This window comes from Oncorhynchus tshawytscha, linkage group LG17 (genome assembly GCF_018296145.1).
Source record: "Oncorhynchus tshawytscha isolate Ot180627B linkage group LG17, Otsh_v2.0, whole genome shotgun sequence".
NCBI lineage: Eukaryota > Metazoa > Chordata > Actinopteri > Salmoniformes > Salmonidae > Oncorhynchus > Oncorhynchus tshawytscha.
In genome coordinates this window covers 1,611,197-1,629,875 of record NC_056445.1, presented here as the reverse complement: position 1 = coordinate 1,629,875, position 18,679 = coordinate 1,611,197, and the positions used below count along the sequence as shown (strand labels likewise).

Here is an 18,679-nt window from a genome sequence, read left to right as displayed (position 1 = left end):
ATCTCAGCGCATGCGCATTTTCGGCATTCAGGCTCCAGAAGAGGTATTCAAAACTCAGAGTAATGTTTTTTTTAATTTGTTATTCATCATCTTAAGGTTCTATTGTATTTAAGTGGGCTAGATTGATTTCGAGCAGGGACGGGCAACTTTGATGGTGTTGGGGACACAAAAACACGCAACTCATCATGGGTTGCTGCAGTGGCGCGTTTGTCTCCACGTCAATACCCCCCCAACCTTAACAGCAAAACATTTTAGCAGCCCCCTTGTGAAATCTAAGATAAAGAAATCATGTTTTAAATGTCATTTTCTGCAATTCTGCACATTTTGCCCATGGGGCATAGAGAAAATGTTGGCATTTTAAAGCAAGTTTGCTACAATTCTACTTATTTTGCCATGGGGCAGAAAGAAAAAAAATAGCAGTTGCACAGTTAATTTCTTGCAATTCTACACATTTTGCCATAGGGTGGAGGCAAATGTTTGCAGTTTTTAATATGTGCCCCCACTCGGACAGTAATTCGACCATACTTATTTACAAGTTTAGATAGTTGGCCACTACTTATTTAACGATCTCTTTTTTTTTTTTGCTGACATGGGCTTATTGAGTGACTGCTGATGCACAACCACATTTTGAAATTGCACCTTGTGTAATTTATTCTAAATCTCAATAGTAGAAAAAAAAGAGTCAGTTGAAACTGCCTCTGCCTGCCAAGTGGTTACTTCTAAGTGAACTGGCAGACAGTAAAAAAATATTTTCAGAACTTTTTACCGAGTTTTTCTGTAAAATTGGTCCACTGGCCTAAAAAAGGGGGGCTGATTTATATATAACTTTCTAGTGAGGATCGAGAAGGCTGTAGGCATATGACCAATGATTAACCAAGTGTTTTGTGATCAATATTCAGTTATGGCAGTGCCACATTCATATCATAATTTAATGATGCTGGTTCTTCATTTTGTCAGTATTTGTTATGTTCCGTTAGAGCCGGCATGGAGCTAAGAAACTCTAAGCTAGATGGTCCGAATGGAAAAAAATCTCATGGAGCCGGCTTGCAGGGGTTACAATTTCCTGCCATTTTGCCCTTGAGCAATGCCCTTAACCCACCAACTGCTCCAGGGATGCTGAATTGTGGCTGATCCTGTACTTCCAACCCCTCAGCGTGCGTGTGTCTCGGGTGGGTTGGGCTGATCAAACAAAAATAAATAATTTTGGTTCTCTCCCAGAAAAATGCTGGTATCAGAATCTCAGGTGCCTTTTGTGCCCTTGACAAAAGCACTTTACCACTAACCTGCTCCAGGGAACTGCAATGCAGCTGACACGTACTTGCTTCCAGCCTCGTGTGTGTGTGTGTGTGTGTGTGTGTGTGTGTGTGGTGTCCAGAGGTCAGGAATTAAATAACTGATGGCAAAATACATTTCAGGTTCAATGGATAATATTTTTTATTTTATTTCACCTTTATTTAACCAGGTAGGCCAGTTGAGAACAAGTTCTCATTTGCAACTGCGACCTGGCCAAGATAAAGCATAGCAGTGTGAGCAGACAACACAGAGTTACACATGGAATAAACAATTAACAAGTCTAATAACACAGTAGAAAACAAAGGGGGGAGTCTATATACAATGTGTGCAAGAGGCATGAGGAGGTAGGCGAATAATTACAATTTTGCAGATTAACACTGGAGTGATAAATGATCAGATGGTCATGTACAGGTAGAGATATTGGTGTGCAAAAGAGCAAGTAAATAAATAAAAACAGTATGGGGATGAGGTAGGTGAAAATGGGTGGGCTATTTACCAATAGACTATGTACAGCAGCAGCGATCGGTTAGCTGCTCAGATAGCTGATGTTTGAAGTTGGTGAGGGAGATAAAAGTCTCCAACTTCAGCGATTTTTGCAATTCGTTCCAGTCACAGGCAGCAGAGTACTGGAACGAAAGGCGGCCAAATGAGGTGTTGGCTTTAGGGATGATCAGTGAGATACACCTGCTGGAGCGCGTGCTACGGATGGGTGTTGCCATCGTGACCAGTGAACTGAGATAAGGCGGAGCTTTACCTAGCATGGACTTGTAGATGACCTGGAGCCAGTGGGTCTGGCGACAAACATGTAACGAGGGCCAGCCGACCAGAGCATACAGGTCGCAGTGGTGGGTGGTATAAGGTGCTTTAGTGACAAAACGGTTGGCACTGTGATAGACTGCATCCAGTTTGCTGAGTAGAGTGTTGGAAGCCATTTTGTAGATGACATCGCCGAAGTCGAGGATCGGAAGGATAGTCAGTTTTACTAGGGTAAGCTTGGCGGCGTGAGTGAAGGAGGCTTTGTTGCGGAATAGAAAGCCGACTCTTGATTTGATTTTCGATTGGAGATGTTTGATATGAGTCTGGAAGGAGAGTTTGCAGTCTAGCCAGACACCTAGGTACTTATAGATGTCCACATATTCAAGGTCGGAACCATCCAGGGTGGTGATGCTAGTCGGGCATGCGGGTGCAGGCAGCGATCGGTTGAAAAGCATGCATTTGGTTTTACTAGCGTTTAAGAGCAGTTGGAGGCCACGGAAGGAGTGTTGTATGGCATTGAAGCTTGTTTGGAGGTTAGATAGCACAGTGTCCAATGACGGGCCGAAAGTATATAGAATGGTGTCGTCTGCGTAGAGGTGGATCAGGGAATCGCCCGCAGCAAGAGCAACATCATTGATATATACAGAGAAAAGAGTCGGCCCGAGAATTGAACCCTGTGGCACCCCCATAGAGACTGCCAGAGGACCGGACAGCATGCCCTCCGATTTGACACACTGAACTCTGTCTGCAAAGTAATTGGTGAACCAGGCAAGGCAGTCATCCGAAAAGCCGAGGCTACTGAGTCTGCCGATAAGAATATGGTGATTGACAGAGTCGAAAGCCTTGGCAAGGTCAATGAAGACGGCTGCACAGTACTGTCTTTTATCGATGGCGGTTATGATATCGTTTAGTACCTTGAGTGTTGCTGAGGTGCACCCGTGACCGGCTCGGAAACCAGATTGCACAGCGGAGAAGGTACGGTGGGATTCGAGATGGTCAGTGACCTAAAACTTTTGACCGGTAGTGTATGTGGTAATTGCGTTGTTTGCTCTATAGCCTGTTAGTTCATATGCCTTGCAACCGTGATATGTAGGCCGAAGGCAGAGACAATAAGACACAGTGGCAGAATAAATTCAACCACACCTTTTTTTCATCAAAGCATATGGCATGTAACAAACAGTTCCATAACCTACAGAATCATCAAGCAAGTTAATGTTTCTGACATTTCTAACTACTAAACTATTAATTTTGAACCAGAGTTACCACAAGTCGCAAAGAAAACAGGAGCTGCCTCCACTATTCCAGCACTATTTCATCATCAAATTACCAATGCTTAGTCTAATACAGTGACAACTAAAAGATACCAAAAACAATGTAAGCTAAATATGTGGCTGTCCATGGTTCTGATGTGTGTGTGTGCGCTCATAAAAGAGCATGTTGACTCACCCTACTTGTAGAGAAATGCCAATGCCATCCTCTGTTCTTTTATGCTGACGAAATGGTCTATGACTCTGTCACACAGTACACACTTATTTTTTGTTGTCCCAGGCTACCTGGCTAAAATGCTTGCTCGCTAACCTAACTTCCTTTCATGGGCAATGCTAACTAGTTAACATTAGCCTTTTACATCTAGCTACACATTGAACTTCCATCTTCTTATTCCAGGGGCATATTCTATGAATTTATGGTTGGATCATGGATGTTTCTTTTGGCATTTACGAATTCACGCCACTGCTGAGGAGTCTGGCGGGCTTGTGGCAAGTTGCCCAGAGGTTTCCTTTTTGCACTTTCTTCTCATAACCTAGGACTAATTGCACTAATTTTGCAATGTTGGCATCATTCCTCAAACTTATTGTGCAAAATTCTTCAACTTGTGATTTTTGTGATGCAGCTGCCGGGTCCCAGATGCAAGTGTGGAGTTTCTCAATGGGTATATTCAAATAGTCTAAAGTGGTTTCCTCTCCAGTCTCTATGCCTACTCAATCTGCACTGATGTTTTCACCTATCCCATGATTTCAGATTGATGCAGATGAAGAGGAGACGATTGAGGTGCACCCATCTCTAAAACAGAGGGCTTTGGCAAGGTTGAGAGGTGATTTCTACTCTACAAGGATAAAACTCAAGGATTAAAGAACTCTTCATAACATTGTGTACCCACATAATTTAGACACTAACCAAACCAACAGCTTAACCATTAGACCAAGAGAACATTTTCTAAATCAGTGTTTCTTAATCCTGGTCCTGGGGACCCAAAAGCTGCAAAAAATGTTTTGGGCAGTAGCACCACACCCAATTCCACTAATCAATTCAATATCAAATCTTTGATTAGTGGAATCAGGTGTGTAAGATAAAAATGTGCACCCCTTTGGGTCCCCAGGACCAGGACTAAGAAACACTGTCCTAAATAGAAGGCTTACTGATCCAAGGAAATGTGGTGTCCATGAGATAAATACTTCACTTGGAGAAAATACAGGTTTAACCAAAATGGATGTTTATTTACATATATTTACAGACCCAGTCATTTCTGCAACTACATAGCATAACCTCCTAAAAGAGAGTACACACGTTTCCCCAAGTGGAATGTCCACTGAGTGTAGGGCCTAACGAGCTCAAGGGTCATGACAACATATCAAGGACGCATTCAGGAGGGTGCAACGCATTTAACAGAATAGGCCATTACATGTTGGCTCAAGGATTATATTAAAAAAGGTATTGATGAGAGACAGACTAATAATGGTTCACACTTAAAAGAGAACTACATTTACCCATAATGTACCCTTGTTTCTAGACAAGGTAGAGCTAATACCTGGGCAAAAGTTTGCTGCTGGTATCTTTCCACACAGTTGCATCAAGTGGCTAACAGTAAACTGCAAAAAGAATAAAGGAGTATCATAAGTAACGTTTGTTTGTTGTTGCGTCAAAGTTAGAACAGAACGCAAAACCACTAGCCTACATCAACACGCATACTATTCATATACGTTTCACATGTTTCAATGTAAAAAGAAAATAAATATTTAAGACATCTTTAATAATCACGAAAAACATTCAGTCGCCGAGTCTGGTGCGTCGAGACAGTGTGAGCGTTTTGATGCATAGCCACACTGCTCCTAGTGCTTACGTCTAGTAGAAAACCCCTACAAAACATTGCACTCCATCTAAAGACAACAAACCATTTTTCGAGGAGTTGAGATTACGCAGCTATCCCCTCTCTTGGCAGAAAGCGACACGGAAGTAATTTACAAAAAATAACTACAATGGAGAAATTAAGAGGGAGACCGAGATATAAATGCTTCTAAAATATCTTATTATAGACCTGAATGAATGGCAGCTTATTTCCTGTATATCTGGCCACATGCCCAGAGAACTTACATTCCCCCTGTGAACAGAGTGGGAGACAAGAGTCCTGTCCCAGAGAGGGAGCGGTATGGTGTATCACTGATGCCTGCCCGGCTGTCTGTTTGTCCGTCAGTCACTCTGGGGAAGAGGGTTCATCATCATTGTCCTCCTCTTCCTCGTTGAAGGAGCTGGGCGTCTGGCCTCGAGACTCTGAGAGGGCGGTGCAACTGTGGCTGAAGCACCGACTTCCATTCAAAGAGGCGGAGTCTAGGTCACCTGGGAAAGAGCTGAACCATGACAACCCACACCACTGGTCAGTCACTTCAGTTCTCAAATTAAAATCAATCATGTCACCTTAAGTAATTTATATTTTATGATCCCTGTGTGGCTTGAGATTTTCTGTTGTCAGTAAGGTGTGTAAAGACACATTTTGCCACACAAAAACTGGATCACTTCCTGGATACATCCCAAATGGCACCATTTTCCCTATATAGTGCACTACTTTTGAACAGAGCCCTCTGGGCCCTGGTCAAAAGTAGTGCACTATAAAGGGAAAAGGATGTTCCTGTGTGGTAGTGGATTGTGTTTAAATCACATTTTGAATTAAAAGTTATGAGAGGTAATCTACCTTGTTTGACTGGTGCCTCTTGCTATGTCTGTGGAAGGGGAGATTGAAATTACAGAAATGGCCTGCACACGCTCACACATGTCAAAAAAGCTTGTCAATGAAGGCCATTTTCCCACTCTCACCTATGACGTAGGTCTCCAGAGACCTGGGGATGAGGGACTTGGCAACAATGAGATTGTCTGCGGTGCACTTCCCACTCTCCAGGCCCAGGGACATCCCCATGCGCTTCAGAATCTCTATGTCGTCATGGATCTCAAAGGTGTTGTCAAAGTTGAAAAGGTATTCGCATCTACAGTAAGGACGTCAAATGTTCAGACTGCTGCACAGAACCTATGGACTCTAGTCTAGAGTGCATTGTTAAATTGTGCTTAGGAGCTTCTACCCCCAAGCCATTAGACAGCTGAACAATTCATAGAAATCTCCACCGGACAATTTACATCGACCCCCCCCCGTGTACACTGCTACTACTCGCTGTTTGTTTGTTACCTATGCATAGTCACTTCACCCCCACCTACATGTACAGATTACCTCAACTAGCCTGTACCCCTGCACATTGACTCAGTACCGGTGCCCCCTGTATATAGCCTCGTTATTGTGTTACTTTTTATTATTACTTTTTATTTTTGCCTACTTGGTAAATATTTTCCTCTTGAACTGCACTGTTGGTTAAGGGCTTGTAAGTAAGCATTTCACGGTAAAGTCTACACTTGTTGTATTCGGCGCATGTGGCAAATAAAGTTTGATTTGATTTATTTTACTCTCCATGGTTAAATTAGGACGTAATAGATAAAATTGAATTACTTATTTAATTATGGTATATTATGCTAATTTCTCTAGGGTGGACCAAACGCGTTACTACATTACAGACTCAAGTTTTCAACACAAGAATTACAGGAAATACATATCCTTTTACCTCAGATTGGTGATGTTAGTATTAATGTTTATAGTCATCACAATCTCAAAATCAATTGCTTAAAAACAGATCAATATCTGTTTGCCATTTTCAGACCACGGTGGCTAGGGGGGAAAAAAAAGGGCGCTCCTCCCATAAATGTCTCTGTCTCAACCTTAATTAATGGATTTGAGGGTTACACTATCTTTCAAATTAAAGACAAACCCTTTCGCTATTTAGAAACCGATGTGAGGTGGTGATTCGTTGAAATTATTCCGTCAAAAAAGTGGTTTCCTTTTCCGTATTCGCCATCTACCAAAATTATTTTCTCAGAGATATACACTGTGTACAAAACATTATCAACACCTACTCTTTCCATGATAGACTGACCAGGTGAATGCTATGATCCCTTTTTGATGTCAGTTGTTATATCCAGTTCAAATCAGTGTAGATGAAGGGAAGGAGACAGGTTAAAGAAGGATTTGCAAGCCTTGAGACAATTGAGACATGGATTGTGTATGTGTGCCATTCAGAGGGTGAATGGGCAAGACAAAATATTCAAGTGCCTTTGAACGAGGTATGGTAGTAGGTGCCAAGCACACCTGTTTGATTGTGTCAAAAACTGCAACGCTGCTGGGTTTTTCAAACAGTTTCCCATGTGTATTAAGAATGGTCCACCACCCAAAGGACATCTAGACAATTTCACACAAATGTGGGACGCACTGGAGTCAACATGGGCCAGCATCCCTGTGGAATGCTTTCTACACCTTGTAGAGTCCATGCCCCGATTAATTGAGACTGTTCTGGGGGGGGGGTGCATCGTGTGAGTTTGACCAATTGTGAGTCGACATCGCCTACTAATTGGTTGATGTCATTCTTTTTTACTAAAAAACAAACATGCCATTTTCACATATGTTGATGCTGGAGATATGAAGCTGAATATTTTTCCATTGGTTTCAATACAATATCGATGTGAGTGATTCATTTGCACATGCTATTGATTACAGTAACACAGAACAAGCTAATCAATTCCAGTTGAGTGACTGCTTGGTAAATATTGGTGTGTGTGCAGTTTATGAAGGTACTAATATAGCAAAATGCAAATAATCTGAACACAATGTGTAGGGGGTAACTTTGTATTGGTCTCCGATGAAGGCTGTGAGGCCAATATGTACCGTAATTTCCGGACTATAAGCCGCTACTTTTTTCCCCACGCTTTGAACCTCGCGGTTTATACAATGACGTGGCTAATTAAGATTCATGCCGCCAAAAAACTGAGCACCGTCACATAATGTGACGTAAATCGAGCGCGCTCAAACTTCCCATCATTCTGATTACGGTAGTCATTTTGTCACCCTCATCATGGTAAAGACACGGAGAAATGCATATGATGCAGCTTTCAAGTTGAAGGCGATCGATCTGGCTGTTGGAAAAGGAAATAGAGCTGTTGCACGGGAGCTTGGCCTTAATGAGTCGATGATAAGACGTTGGAAACAGCAGCGTGAGGAACTGACTCAGTGCAAAAAGACAACAGAAGCTTTCAGAGGGAAGACAAGCAGATGGCCCGAACTAGAAAATGAGCTTGAAGACTGGGTCAACACACAGAGAGCAGACGGCCGAGGTGTTTCAACTGTGCAGATCCGACTGAAAGCAAAATCGCCACCGCAATGAAGTTTGAGGATTTTAGGAGGTGGACCATCGTGGCGTCTAAGATTTATGAGACGTAAAGGCCTGTCCATCAGGGTACGGACGAGTCTGTCAGCAGCTCCCTCCCGACTTCGAGGAAAAAGTTTCAAACTTCCGCAAATTCACTGATGCAAAGATGGAATGCTCCTCTATCGGCCCGCACGACATCATAATTATGGATGACCTACCTGAATTTACTTTCAGCACTGTAGGAGAAATGTTGGCGTTTCAATGATGGGGCGGCAGTGTAGCCTAGTGGTTAGAGCATTGGACTAGTAACCGAAAGGTTGCAAGTTCAAATCCCCGAGCTGACAAGGTACAAAATCTGTCGTTCTGCCCCTGAACAGGCAGTTAACCCACTGTTCCTAGGCCATCATTGAAAATAAGAATTTGTTCTTAACTGACTTGCCTAGTAAAATAAAGGTTAAAAAAAAAATGATAAAGGCGCAATGAACATGTGTATTATATTACAGTGGCAATTCAGTAGTGAGTGACCTAGTTGTCTTTGCATTAGGGTGAAGACATTGCAGTGACACATACTTGTCACTGGAGATGGAGCAGTCTATGACGGTGCGTACGTCTGTGTTGAGGATGATGAAGGGGAGCTGGATGACAGAGCCGGAAGGGGGAGGGGCCAGGGAGGAAGTTTCGCTGACTTTGTTTCTCTGCACCAGGTTCTTGAATGCGATTTGCTGTTTGAGAAGAGATGAGCAATATTCAGAAACATATCGATTTAGTTCGCCTTGCTATGGTATTTCATTGGTCTTCCATTGGTCCTGAACTTTCGAACACAACTATCCACACAGACACATTGTTACTACAATTACAGCTAATCCTATCGATACATACTCTAAAAACATCTATCCCCACATACACAAACACACATTTTCATTCTCTGAAGTTTGAGAGTGTATGGTTCATGAGTGGAACTCCATCATGATACGTCATGGGGCAACAAGTCTATCCTGGTCAGGTTATGTGTTCAGGAAAAACACCTGGCTGTAGCATATCATGGCTAAATCAATGCTAAGTGAAAACCTCAGAGGAATCGGAGCTTAGGTTGAAGCTTAAATCTAGCTTTAGAGTAAGTTACCGTCACCAGGTCAGAGCAGTAGGGAGCCAACACACCAATCAATCAGAGATACAATGAATGAATGAAAACTATCCGTGGTGCGGTACATTTAAAGAAAAAGACTGCAAATAAAATTTGGTGATCGCAGAGTCCTTCTCTCAGGGAGAAGTAATCAATCAAGAGATCCTTGACCCCTCCCACACTCTCTGGCCTTCTGGGAACTCCACGGGGTCACACAAAGGTTCCCCGTCATATGCTAATGAGATGCTAACAAGTGTGGTGTTTTTCAATGGATTTATAGATGTTCAGCTGCCTAGCTCATCACTCACGACCAAAGTATCCGAAAAAAGATAAGCATGTGCACACCCACGAATGCATTCAAAACACACACACACCAGAGACTGCTCCGTACCTGCAGTATGAGTTCTTCCAGCTGAGTTCTCTTCTGTCTGATCCTCTTCAGGCGTTTCTGTTTCTCCACCTGATTGGGGAAACAGTTCAAGTATTTTAGAAAGGACTGGTATAACATAACTGTCTAATAGTAATAAAACTAATACATTACATAAAGAATCTCAAAGCATTCCTAATGCAAAACAAACAAGCAATTTAAAACGAAACATCGGCTTCAACAGTATCTAGATCAGCATATATAGTTATTTTTGAGTGCTTCTTGAAGGCTCCAGTTGGCAGCCACGGTCATGACATGGTCTGGAAATTAATGACTAGATGTAGATGGTCAGCGGGGGTGGTGGTCGGTGTACTGTCTTTGCCCCTCTTCCATCCAAACCCCACTTCACCCCTTGCTCCAAAAGAGCTCCAAAAGAGCCCTACCCATATCAACCACTCAGACTATCGTTATTTAAGTAACTGACCAGTGTAAAGCAAGACAATTACTATTTGTATTGTCAGACAGACAGTAGTGATGGCATGCTAAAGTGCTCTTCTGTCAAAACAGCCCAGCGGTGGGAGTACTCCACTCTGTCTCCCCACTACCCCTCTTTCTCATTGTCACCATCATGCCCAGTCCTCCACCAGAATGGGTCTCTGCTTTATCGTACAAATCTATGCTCTGCAGAAAGTTGACACATGATATATAGTGCATTCGGAAATTATTCAGGCCCTTTGACTTTTTCCACAATTTGCTACGTCACAGCCTAAATTCTAAAATGGATTAAATTGTTTTTCCCCCCCATCAATCTGACAAAGTATAAACAGGTTTTTAGAAGTGTTAGCAAATATCTTTATATATATAAACTGAAATATAACATCTACATAAATATTCAGACCATTTAATCAGTACTTTGTTGAAGCACCTTTGGCAGGGATTACACCTGTATTTGGGGAGTTTCTCCCATTCTTCTCTGCAGAGCCTCTCAAGCTCTGTCAGGATGGATGGGGAGCGTAGCTGCACCGCTATTGTCAGGTCTCTCCAGAGATCAGAGAGTTTGATTGGGTTCAAGTCCGGGCTCTGGCTGGGTCACTCAAGGACATTCAGAGACTTGTCCCAAAGCTACTCCTGCATTGTCTTGGCTGTTTGCTTAGGGTCGTTATCCTGTTGGGAGGTGAACCTTCACCCCAGTCTGAGGTCCTGAGCGCTATGGAGAAGGTTTTCTTCAAGGATCTCTCAGTACTTTTCTCTGTTCATCTTTCCCTTGATCCTGACTAGTCTCCCAGTCCCTGTCGCTGAAAAACATCCCTACAGCACGATGCTGCAACCAGCATTCTTAACCGTAGGGATGGTGTCAGGTTTCCTCCAGACATGACGCTTAGCATTCAGGCCAAAGAGTTCAATCTTGGTTTCATCAGACCAGATAATCTTGTTTCTCATGGGCTGTCATGTACCTTTAACTGAGGAGTGGCTTCCGTCTGGCCACTCTACCATAAAGGCCTGATTGGTGGTGTGTTGCAGAGATGGTTGTCCTTCTGGAAGGTTCTCTCATCTCCACAGAGGATCTCTAGAGCTCTGTCAGAGTAACCATCTGGTTCATGGTTGCCTCCCTGACCAAGGCCCTTCTCCCCCAATTGCTCAGTTTGGCTGGGCGGCCAGCTCTAGGAAGAGTCTTGGTTGTTCCAAACATCTTCCTTCTAAGAATGGAGGCCACTGTGTTCTTGGGGAGAAACATCAAGGATGATCAATGGAAACAGGATGCATCTGAGCTCAATTTCAAGTCTCATAGCAAAGGGTCTGAATAAATAACGTAGTTCTATTTATTTTTTATAAATCTACAAAAATGTGAGAAAAAAAAAAAAGTTATTTGTAATTATAGGGTATTGTGTGTATATCTAGAGAGGTGACAGTGACAGATGTCAAGGAGTGGCTGTCAAGGCTCACTTTCAGCTCCCAGAGAGCTCTGCTGGTTTAAAGTATGTCTGTCTGTGTGTGTGTGTGATCACCTCCAGGTTTTGACACTCCTGGGCCGAGTTGGTGGGCAGGCCGATCCAGCGGATCTCCTTCTTCTCCTTGGAGATGATGTTCATGGCCATCAGCACGTTGAGAGCATCATACACACGCCTGCGGATGTTCTTCTGGTCATACACCTGCTGGGGAGGGAGAGGGATAGCGTGAGGAAAGAGAAAAGAAGCGAGTAAAGAAAAGATGACATAAGAGAAGAGCAAGGAAACAGATACTAGCAGAGAAGAGGTTATGATTCTAAGCTTGTCTTGGGGGGGGGGGGGTCAAGGGGCATCTCATTAGTAACTGTCCCATGGTGTGTGTGTCCCTGCCCAGGACTACTCGCTACCCCTCCTGCGGCGCACTAACTGCTAGCCCTCATGGTTAATCTGTTTTTAATGAATGATACTGTTTAACATTCCACAGGAAGTAAGCAGATTAGGTCTGGGGCCAAGCCATTTTTAAGGGGCCATGTTATTATTAATACCGGAAAGTATTCAGCGGTTGGCCCCCTCCCCACTATTAAAACAGCCTAACTTTCAGTTGGACTCCTCCAACACAATGCTTTAGGACGCAAGGGAACCGTTTGCAACATAAACAACATTCCATAGTCTCTACGAGCTCAAATGTGTAATTCGTTAATTGGTCGAACAGTTTATGAATGGAAAAACAAACTTATCTTATTTATTCAGGGTAGCCCAATTGAGACCAGGGTCTCATTCCCAATAGTGCCCTGAGTACAACAATTTTCTCAAAAACAGAAAGAAAAATGTACATAAAAAATGTAAGAATTAAAATAACCAACAGGCTAGCCTGTTGGCCAGATCGGCTTGTTCTTTAGTTATGTATGAAAAGGGACGTTAGAGGCATTGGCTAAATTATAGTCAGAAATCTGGCCACCTGGCTTGATCAGCTCAACAACCCCCTACAATACTTTATCATTCTATTGGCACAATGGGTTAGATGACCACGGTTGTGTTCATTAGGGCACGCAATGGAAAATATAACTGAAGCCAAGCACTGTTTCTCATTGCACAAGTCCAGGTAGCCCCCCCCCCCATTTCATTACATTTTCTTCTGTTTGGTGCCTAATGAACACAACCCAGGGTTGTATGTTTGATTTCTGCATGGGCCACATATACTGAATATGTGTCACTGTCAACCGTAAGTGGTTTTGGATGAAAGCGTCTGCTAAATTACCATATTATTTACGGACTCACCGAGTCTGTGGCCATGACGTTGGTGGAGTGGGTGAACTCAGCCACCAGTTCGTCGGCCACCTCGTTGTAGGACGTGGTGCCTTTCTTCTGCACCTTCTCACACACCTTCATGGAGAAATGCCTCAGGCCCTTCCCGTTCTTATCGCCCTTCAGTCGCTTGCTGTGGTGGAGAGATCACAAAGAAGCAACCGACACATTAATGACCAGACGGTCACAACATCTAGAACTAGTTGTTACACAAATTAAATAGTTTATTTGTCACATGTACAAGATACAGTAGGTGGAAAACAGTAAAGTGAAATGCTTACAAAAGATGACACGGCACACACAACTTGCGCAAAAGCACACACACACTCTAAACACACACGCTACACCTCCAACTCCACACTTACTTGTCAAATCTCACCTCACACTCAAACAATATAAACACTCAATGGACTCAGTGGATCAGACAAAACAATGTATACAATAATTCCATACTAATGTAAAATGATGAATTTCTCTAACACTTTCACAAGCAAAAGCACACTTGTGAAAACCATGACACATTAACATAAGCATGATGGAGCTTGGCATGTATGTGAAGACCATAGTGCACGCTTTGACACTCTCCTCCAATGTGCGCTCATTAGACGCACTGCTCGTTGATGCTTCAAATTAGTGTATGGTTTTATACTCGGTACACATTCAGCGCAATTCTGTCGGTGTACTCATATTTAAAGTGTATTTAAAACAATGCAGAAGGGTAATAGCACTATTGGGAATAGACAATAGTAATGGTCTGCGTTCCAAATGGCATCCTATTCCCTATATAGTGCACTACCCCATGAGGATCAAAAGTAGTGCACTATTCAGGGAACATGGTGACATTTGGGACAGATTCATGGTTGTGGTTGGAGCAACATTTTCTACCCCTCCTAAAGAATTGACTTGGGTTGCATCGAGAACCCCCACACCAGACATATTTTTATCCTCCCGTGAGACATTTATATCAAATGAATGTGTGTGTGTGTGTCTCTCTCTGGGAGTACCAATGCAGAGTCAATGTCTGGGGACACTGGTTAGAAGAGGTAAAATGTACGGGTTGAAGTCGGAAGTTTACATACACCACATTTAATCCTAGTAAACATTCCCTGTCTTAGGTCAGTTAGGATCACCACTTTATTTTAAGAATGTGAACTGTCAGAATAATAGTAGAGAGAATGAGATTTCAGCTTTTATTTTGTTCATCACATTCCCAGTTGGTCAGACGTTTACATATACTAATTGAGTGTTTGGTAGCATTACCTATAAATTGTTTAACTTGGGTCAAATGTTTTGGGTAGCCTTCCACAAGCTTCCCACAGCATGTTAGGTGAATGTTGGCCCATTCCTCCTGACAGATCTGGTGTAACTGAGTCAGTTTTGTAGGACACCTTGCTCGCACTTGTTTTTTCAGTTCTGCCCAGAAATGTTCTATGGGATTGAGGTCAGGGCTTTGTGATGGCCACTCCAATACCTTGACTTTGTTGTCCTTAAGCCATTTTGCCACAACTTTGGAAGTATGCTTGGGGTCATTGTCCATTTGGAAGACCCTTTTGCGACCAAGCTTTAACTTCCTGACTGATGTCTTGAGATGTTTCTACAATATATCCACATGATTTTCCTTCCTTGTGATGCCATCTATTTTGTGAAGTGCACCAGTCCCTCCTGCAGCAAAGCACCCCCACAACATGATGCTGCCACCCCCATGCTTCACGGTTGGGATGGTGTTCTTTGGCTTGCAAGCCTCCCCCTTTTTCCTCCAAACATAACGATGGTCAGTATGGCAAAACAGTTATATTTTTGTTTCATCAGATGAGAGGACATTTCTCCAAAAAGTACAATCTTTGTCCCAATGTGCAGTTGCAAACCGTAGTTTGGCTTTTTTTATGGTGGTTTTGGAGCAGTGGAAACTTCCTTGCTGAGCGGCCTTTCAGGTTGTGTCAATATAGGACTCGTTTTACTGTGGAAAAAGATACTTTTGTACCTGTTTCCTCCAGCATCTTCACAAGGTCCTTTGCTGTTGTTCTGGGATTGATTTGCACTTTTCGCACCAAAGTACGTTCATCTCTAGGAGACAGAAAGCGTCTCCTTCCTGAGCGGTATGACGGCTGCTTTGTCCCATGGTGTTTATACTTGTGTACTATTGTTTGTACAGATGAATGTGGTACCTTCAGGGGTTTGGAAATTGCTCCCAAGGATGAACCAGACTTGTGGGGGTCTACAATTTATTTTCTGAGGTCTTTTCCCATGATGTCAAGCAAAGAGGCACTGAGTTTTTATTTTATTTTATCTTTATTTTACTAGGCAAGTCAGTTAAGAACAAATTCTTATTTTCAATGACGGCCTAGGAACAGTGGGTTAACTGCCTGTTCAGGGGCAGAATGTAGAACTAGAACCTTCCGGTTACTAGTCCCACACTCTAACCACTAGGCTACCCTGCCGCCCCAGTTTGAAGGTAAGGCCTTGAAATACATCCACAGGTACACCTCCAATTCACTCAAATGATGTCAGTTGGCTTTAGAAGCTTCTGATAAGCTATGACCTAATTTTCTGGAATTTTCCAAACTGTTTAAAGGCACAGTCAACTTAGTGTATGGAAACTTCTGACCCACTGGAATTGTGATAGTGAATAAGTGAAATAATGTCTGTAAACAATTGTTGGAAAAATGACTTGTGTCATGCACAAAGTAGATATCCTAAAAGACATGCCAAAACTATAGTTTGTTAACAAGAAATTTGTGGAGTGGTTGAAAAACAAGTTTTAATGACTCCAACCTAAATGTATGTCAACTTCCGACTTCAACTGTACATGTAGGTAGACTTAGTGACTATAAATAGATAAACAGAGTAGCAGTAGCGTGAAAGAGGGGTCTGGGTAGCCCTTTAATTAGCTGTTCAGGAGTTTTATGGCTTGCGGGTAGAAGCTGTTAAGAAGCGTTTTGGGCCTAGACTTGGCGCTCCGGCACCGCTTGCCGTGCGGTAGCAGCGAGAATAGTCTGACTAGGGTGGCTAGAGTCTGACAAATTAAGGCCTTTCTCTGACACCGCCTGGTGTAGAGGTCCTGGATGGCAGGAAGCTTGGTGATGTACTGGGCCGTACACACTACCCTCTGTAGTGCGGTCGGAGGCGGCGCAGTTGCCATACCAGGGGGTGATGCAACCAGTCAGGATGCTCTTGATGGTGCAGCTGTAGAACATTTTGAGGATCTGAGGATCCATGCCGAAACTTTTTCCACTTCCCGAGGGGCAATAGCCATTGTCGTGCCCTCTTCACGACTGTCTTGGTATGTTTGGACCGTGATAGTTTGTTGGTGATGTGGACACCAAGGAACTTGAAGCTCTCAACCTTCTCAACTACAGCCCCATCGATTGCAATCGGGGGCGTGCTCTGTCCTCCTTTTCCTCTACTCCACAATCATCTCCTTTGTCTTGATCACATTGAGGGATATGTTGTTGTTCTGGCACCACACGGCCAGGTCTCTGACTTTCTCCCTATAGGCCGTCTCATCGTCGGTGATCAGGCCTACCACTGTTGTTTCATCGGCAAAAACGTGATGGTGTTGGAGTCATGCCTGGCCGTGCAGAGATGAGTGACAGGGAGTAGGAGGGGACTGAGCACGAACCCCTGAGGTGCCCCCGTGTTGAGGATCAGCGAGGCACACACAAACCTTGCTGATAGACCTCAATGGAAAGAACTAGCTATGTATTTGTGCTCATAGCCCCAGCCATTCAGGACAGTACAAAAAACAAAGCACTGTCTGTCGAATGCTGATGTGCTCTATGTCAGGAGTCATGGCATGCTGCCACACAAGTCCTCTGGCATATGCTGTGTTTTAGGCACACATGTCCTCTTTCTCACAACAGTTCCAGTGTAATGTGGTTTCTCTAGCTCAATAGCCCAGGGAGAGGGAAGAGAGGGATTCTTGCATTTCATTACAAACCACCACCTCCACATGCAAGTGAAGCACTATTGTTTATCATTTCACAAGGATCGCTGTGTGCGCGTGTGCATGCACACACGTACAGTCATCTCATTCTCAAATCAGCAGAAACATGGTTAACTTTTGGCAAATGTGAATACAAAATGGGATAAAATTGATGATTGACTGATGATGAACCGTTAAGCTATACGTGACGCTCCGCCCACACAGCAGTGATAGAAATCGCTCGCTTAAATCAGGGGTTCGCTCTCTGTGATTTACACACCAAGGGAAACCGAAAGGGCGGTAGTGGGGCATGGAGAAAAAGAAGAAAAAAAAAATCAGGCTAAAAAGAGATATCGCCACAAAGAAAAGAGGGTGAGAGGGGGGGTTGATATATAGACATTTTGTGTGTATGTTCAGGTGAGCGGATTATGTAACATTAGGGTTGTTAGACAGTCGTAGAGCACAACATAGATGCGTTACATTTGGCAACGTGCAATTGGCAATACCAACTATGATGTAGAAAATGTCACACACGGCAAGAGGCGCAAGCAGAATGTGCATATGCATGAGCGCATGTCAAAAGTTAGGACACACCTACTCATTGCAGTGTTTTTCTTTATTTTTACTATTTTACACATTTCAGAATAATGGTGAAGACATCAACACATATGGAATCATGTAGTAACCAGAAAGTGTTAAACAGATCAAAATAGAGAGATTCTTCAAAGTAGCCACCCTTTGCCTTGATGACAGCTTTGCACAATAGACATTCTCTCAACCAGATTCATGCGGTAGTCACCTGGAATGCATTTCAAATCAACAGGTGTGCCTTGTTAAAATTTACATTTATGGAATTTCTAATGCGTTTGAGCCAATCAGGTGTGTTGTGACAAGGCAGGGTTGGTAAACAGAAGATGGTCTTTTATCAAATAGGGCTAAGTCCATATTATGGCAAGAACAAATCAAATAAGCAAAGAGAAATGACAGTCCATCATTACTTATAGATATGAAGGTCAGTCAATCAGTAAAATGTCAAGAGCTTTGAAAGTGTCTTCAAGTGCAGTCACAAACACCATCAAGCGCTGATGAAGAAACTGGCTCTCATGAGGACCGCCACAGGAAAAGAAGACCAAGAGTTACCTTTGCTGCAGAGGAGGATGGTGGTGGTGGTGTGATGGTGCTTTGCTGGTGACACCGTCAGTGATTTATTTAGAATTCAATCAGCATGTCTACCACACCATTCTGCAGCGATGCGCAATCCCATCTGGTTGCACTTAGTGGGACTATCATTTGTTTTTCAATAGGACAATGACCCAACGCAGCCTGGAGGTGTGCATAAGGGCTATCTGACCAAGTAGGAGAGTGATGGAGTGCTGCTTCAGATGACCTGGCCTCCACAATCACCTGAACTCAACCACCTGAACTTGAGATGGTTTGGGATGAGATGGACCGCAG

General features: G+C 43.2%; 1 protein-coding gene across 5 annotated transcripts in view; it reads right to left on the bottom strand.

The window, feature by feature from the left end:
- Positions 1–4,519: 4,519 nt before the first annotated feature.
- tfdp2 (transcription factor Dp-2) overlaps positions 4,520–18,679 on the bottom strand; it is a 44,407-nt gene continuing 30,247 nt past the window's right edge. For 4 of the 5 annotated variants that reach the window (XM_024376679.2, XM_024376681.2, XM_024376677.2 and 1 more), the window contains 7 exons: positions 13,276–13,435; positions 12,058–12,204; positions 10,076–10,144; positions 9,132–9,283; positions 6,136–6,302; positions 6,014–6,041; positions 4,520–5,672 (listed from right to left, as the gene is read on the bottom strand). In XM_024376679.2, the coding sequence (XP_024232447.1) occupies positions 5,519–5,672; positions 6,014–6,041; positions 6,136–6,302; positions 9,132–9,283; positions 10,076–10,144; positions 12,058–12,204; positions 13,276–13,435 (877 nt within the window). In that variant the 3' untranslated portion in view covers positions 4,520–5,518. The remainder of the gene's footprint in view (positions 5,673–6,013; positions 6,042–6,135; positions 6,303–9,131; positions 9,284–10,075; positions 10,145–12,057; positions 12,205–13,275; positions 13,436–18,679) is intronic. The other variant, XM_024376678.2, reaches the window with a different exon arrangement.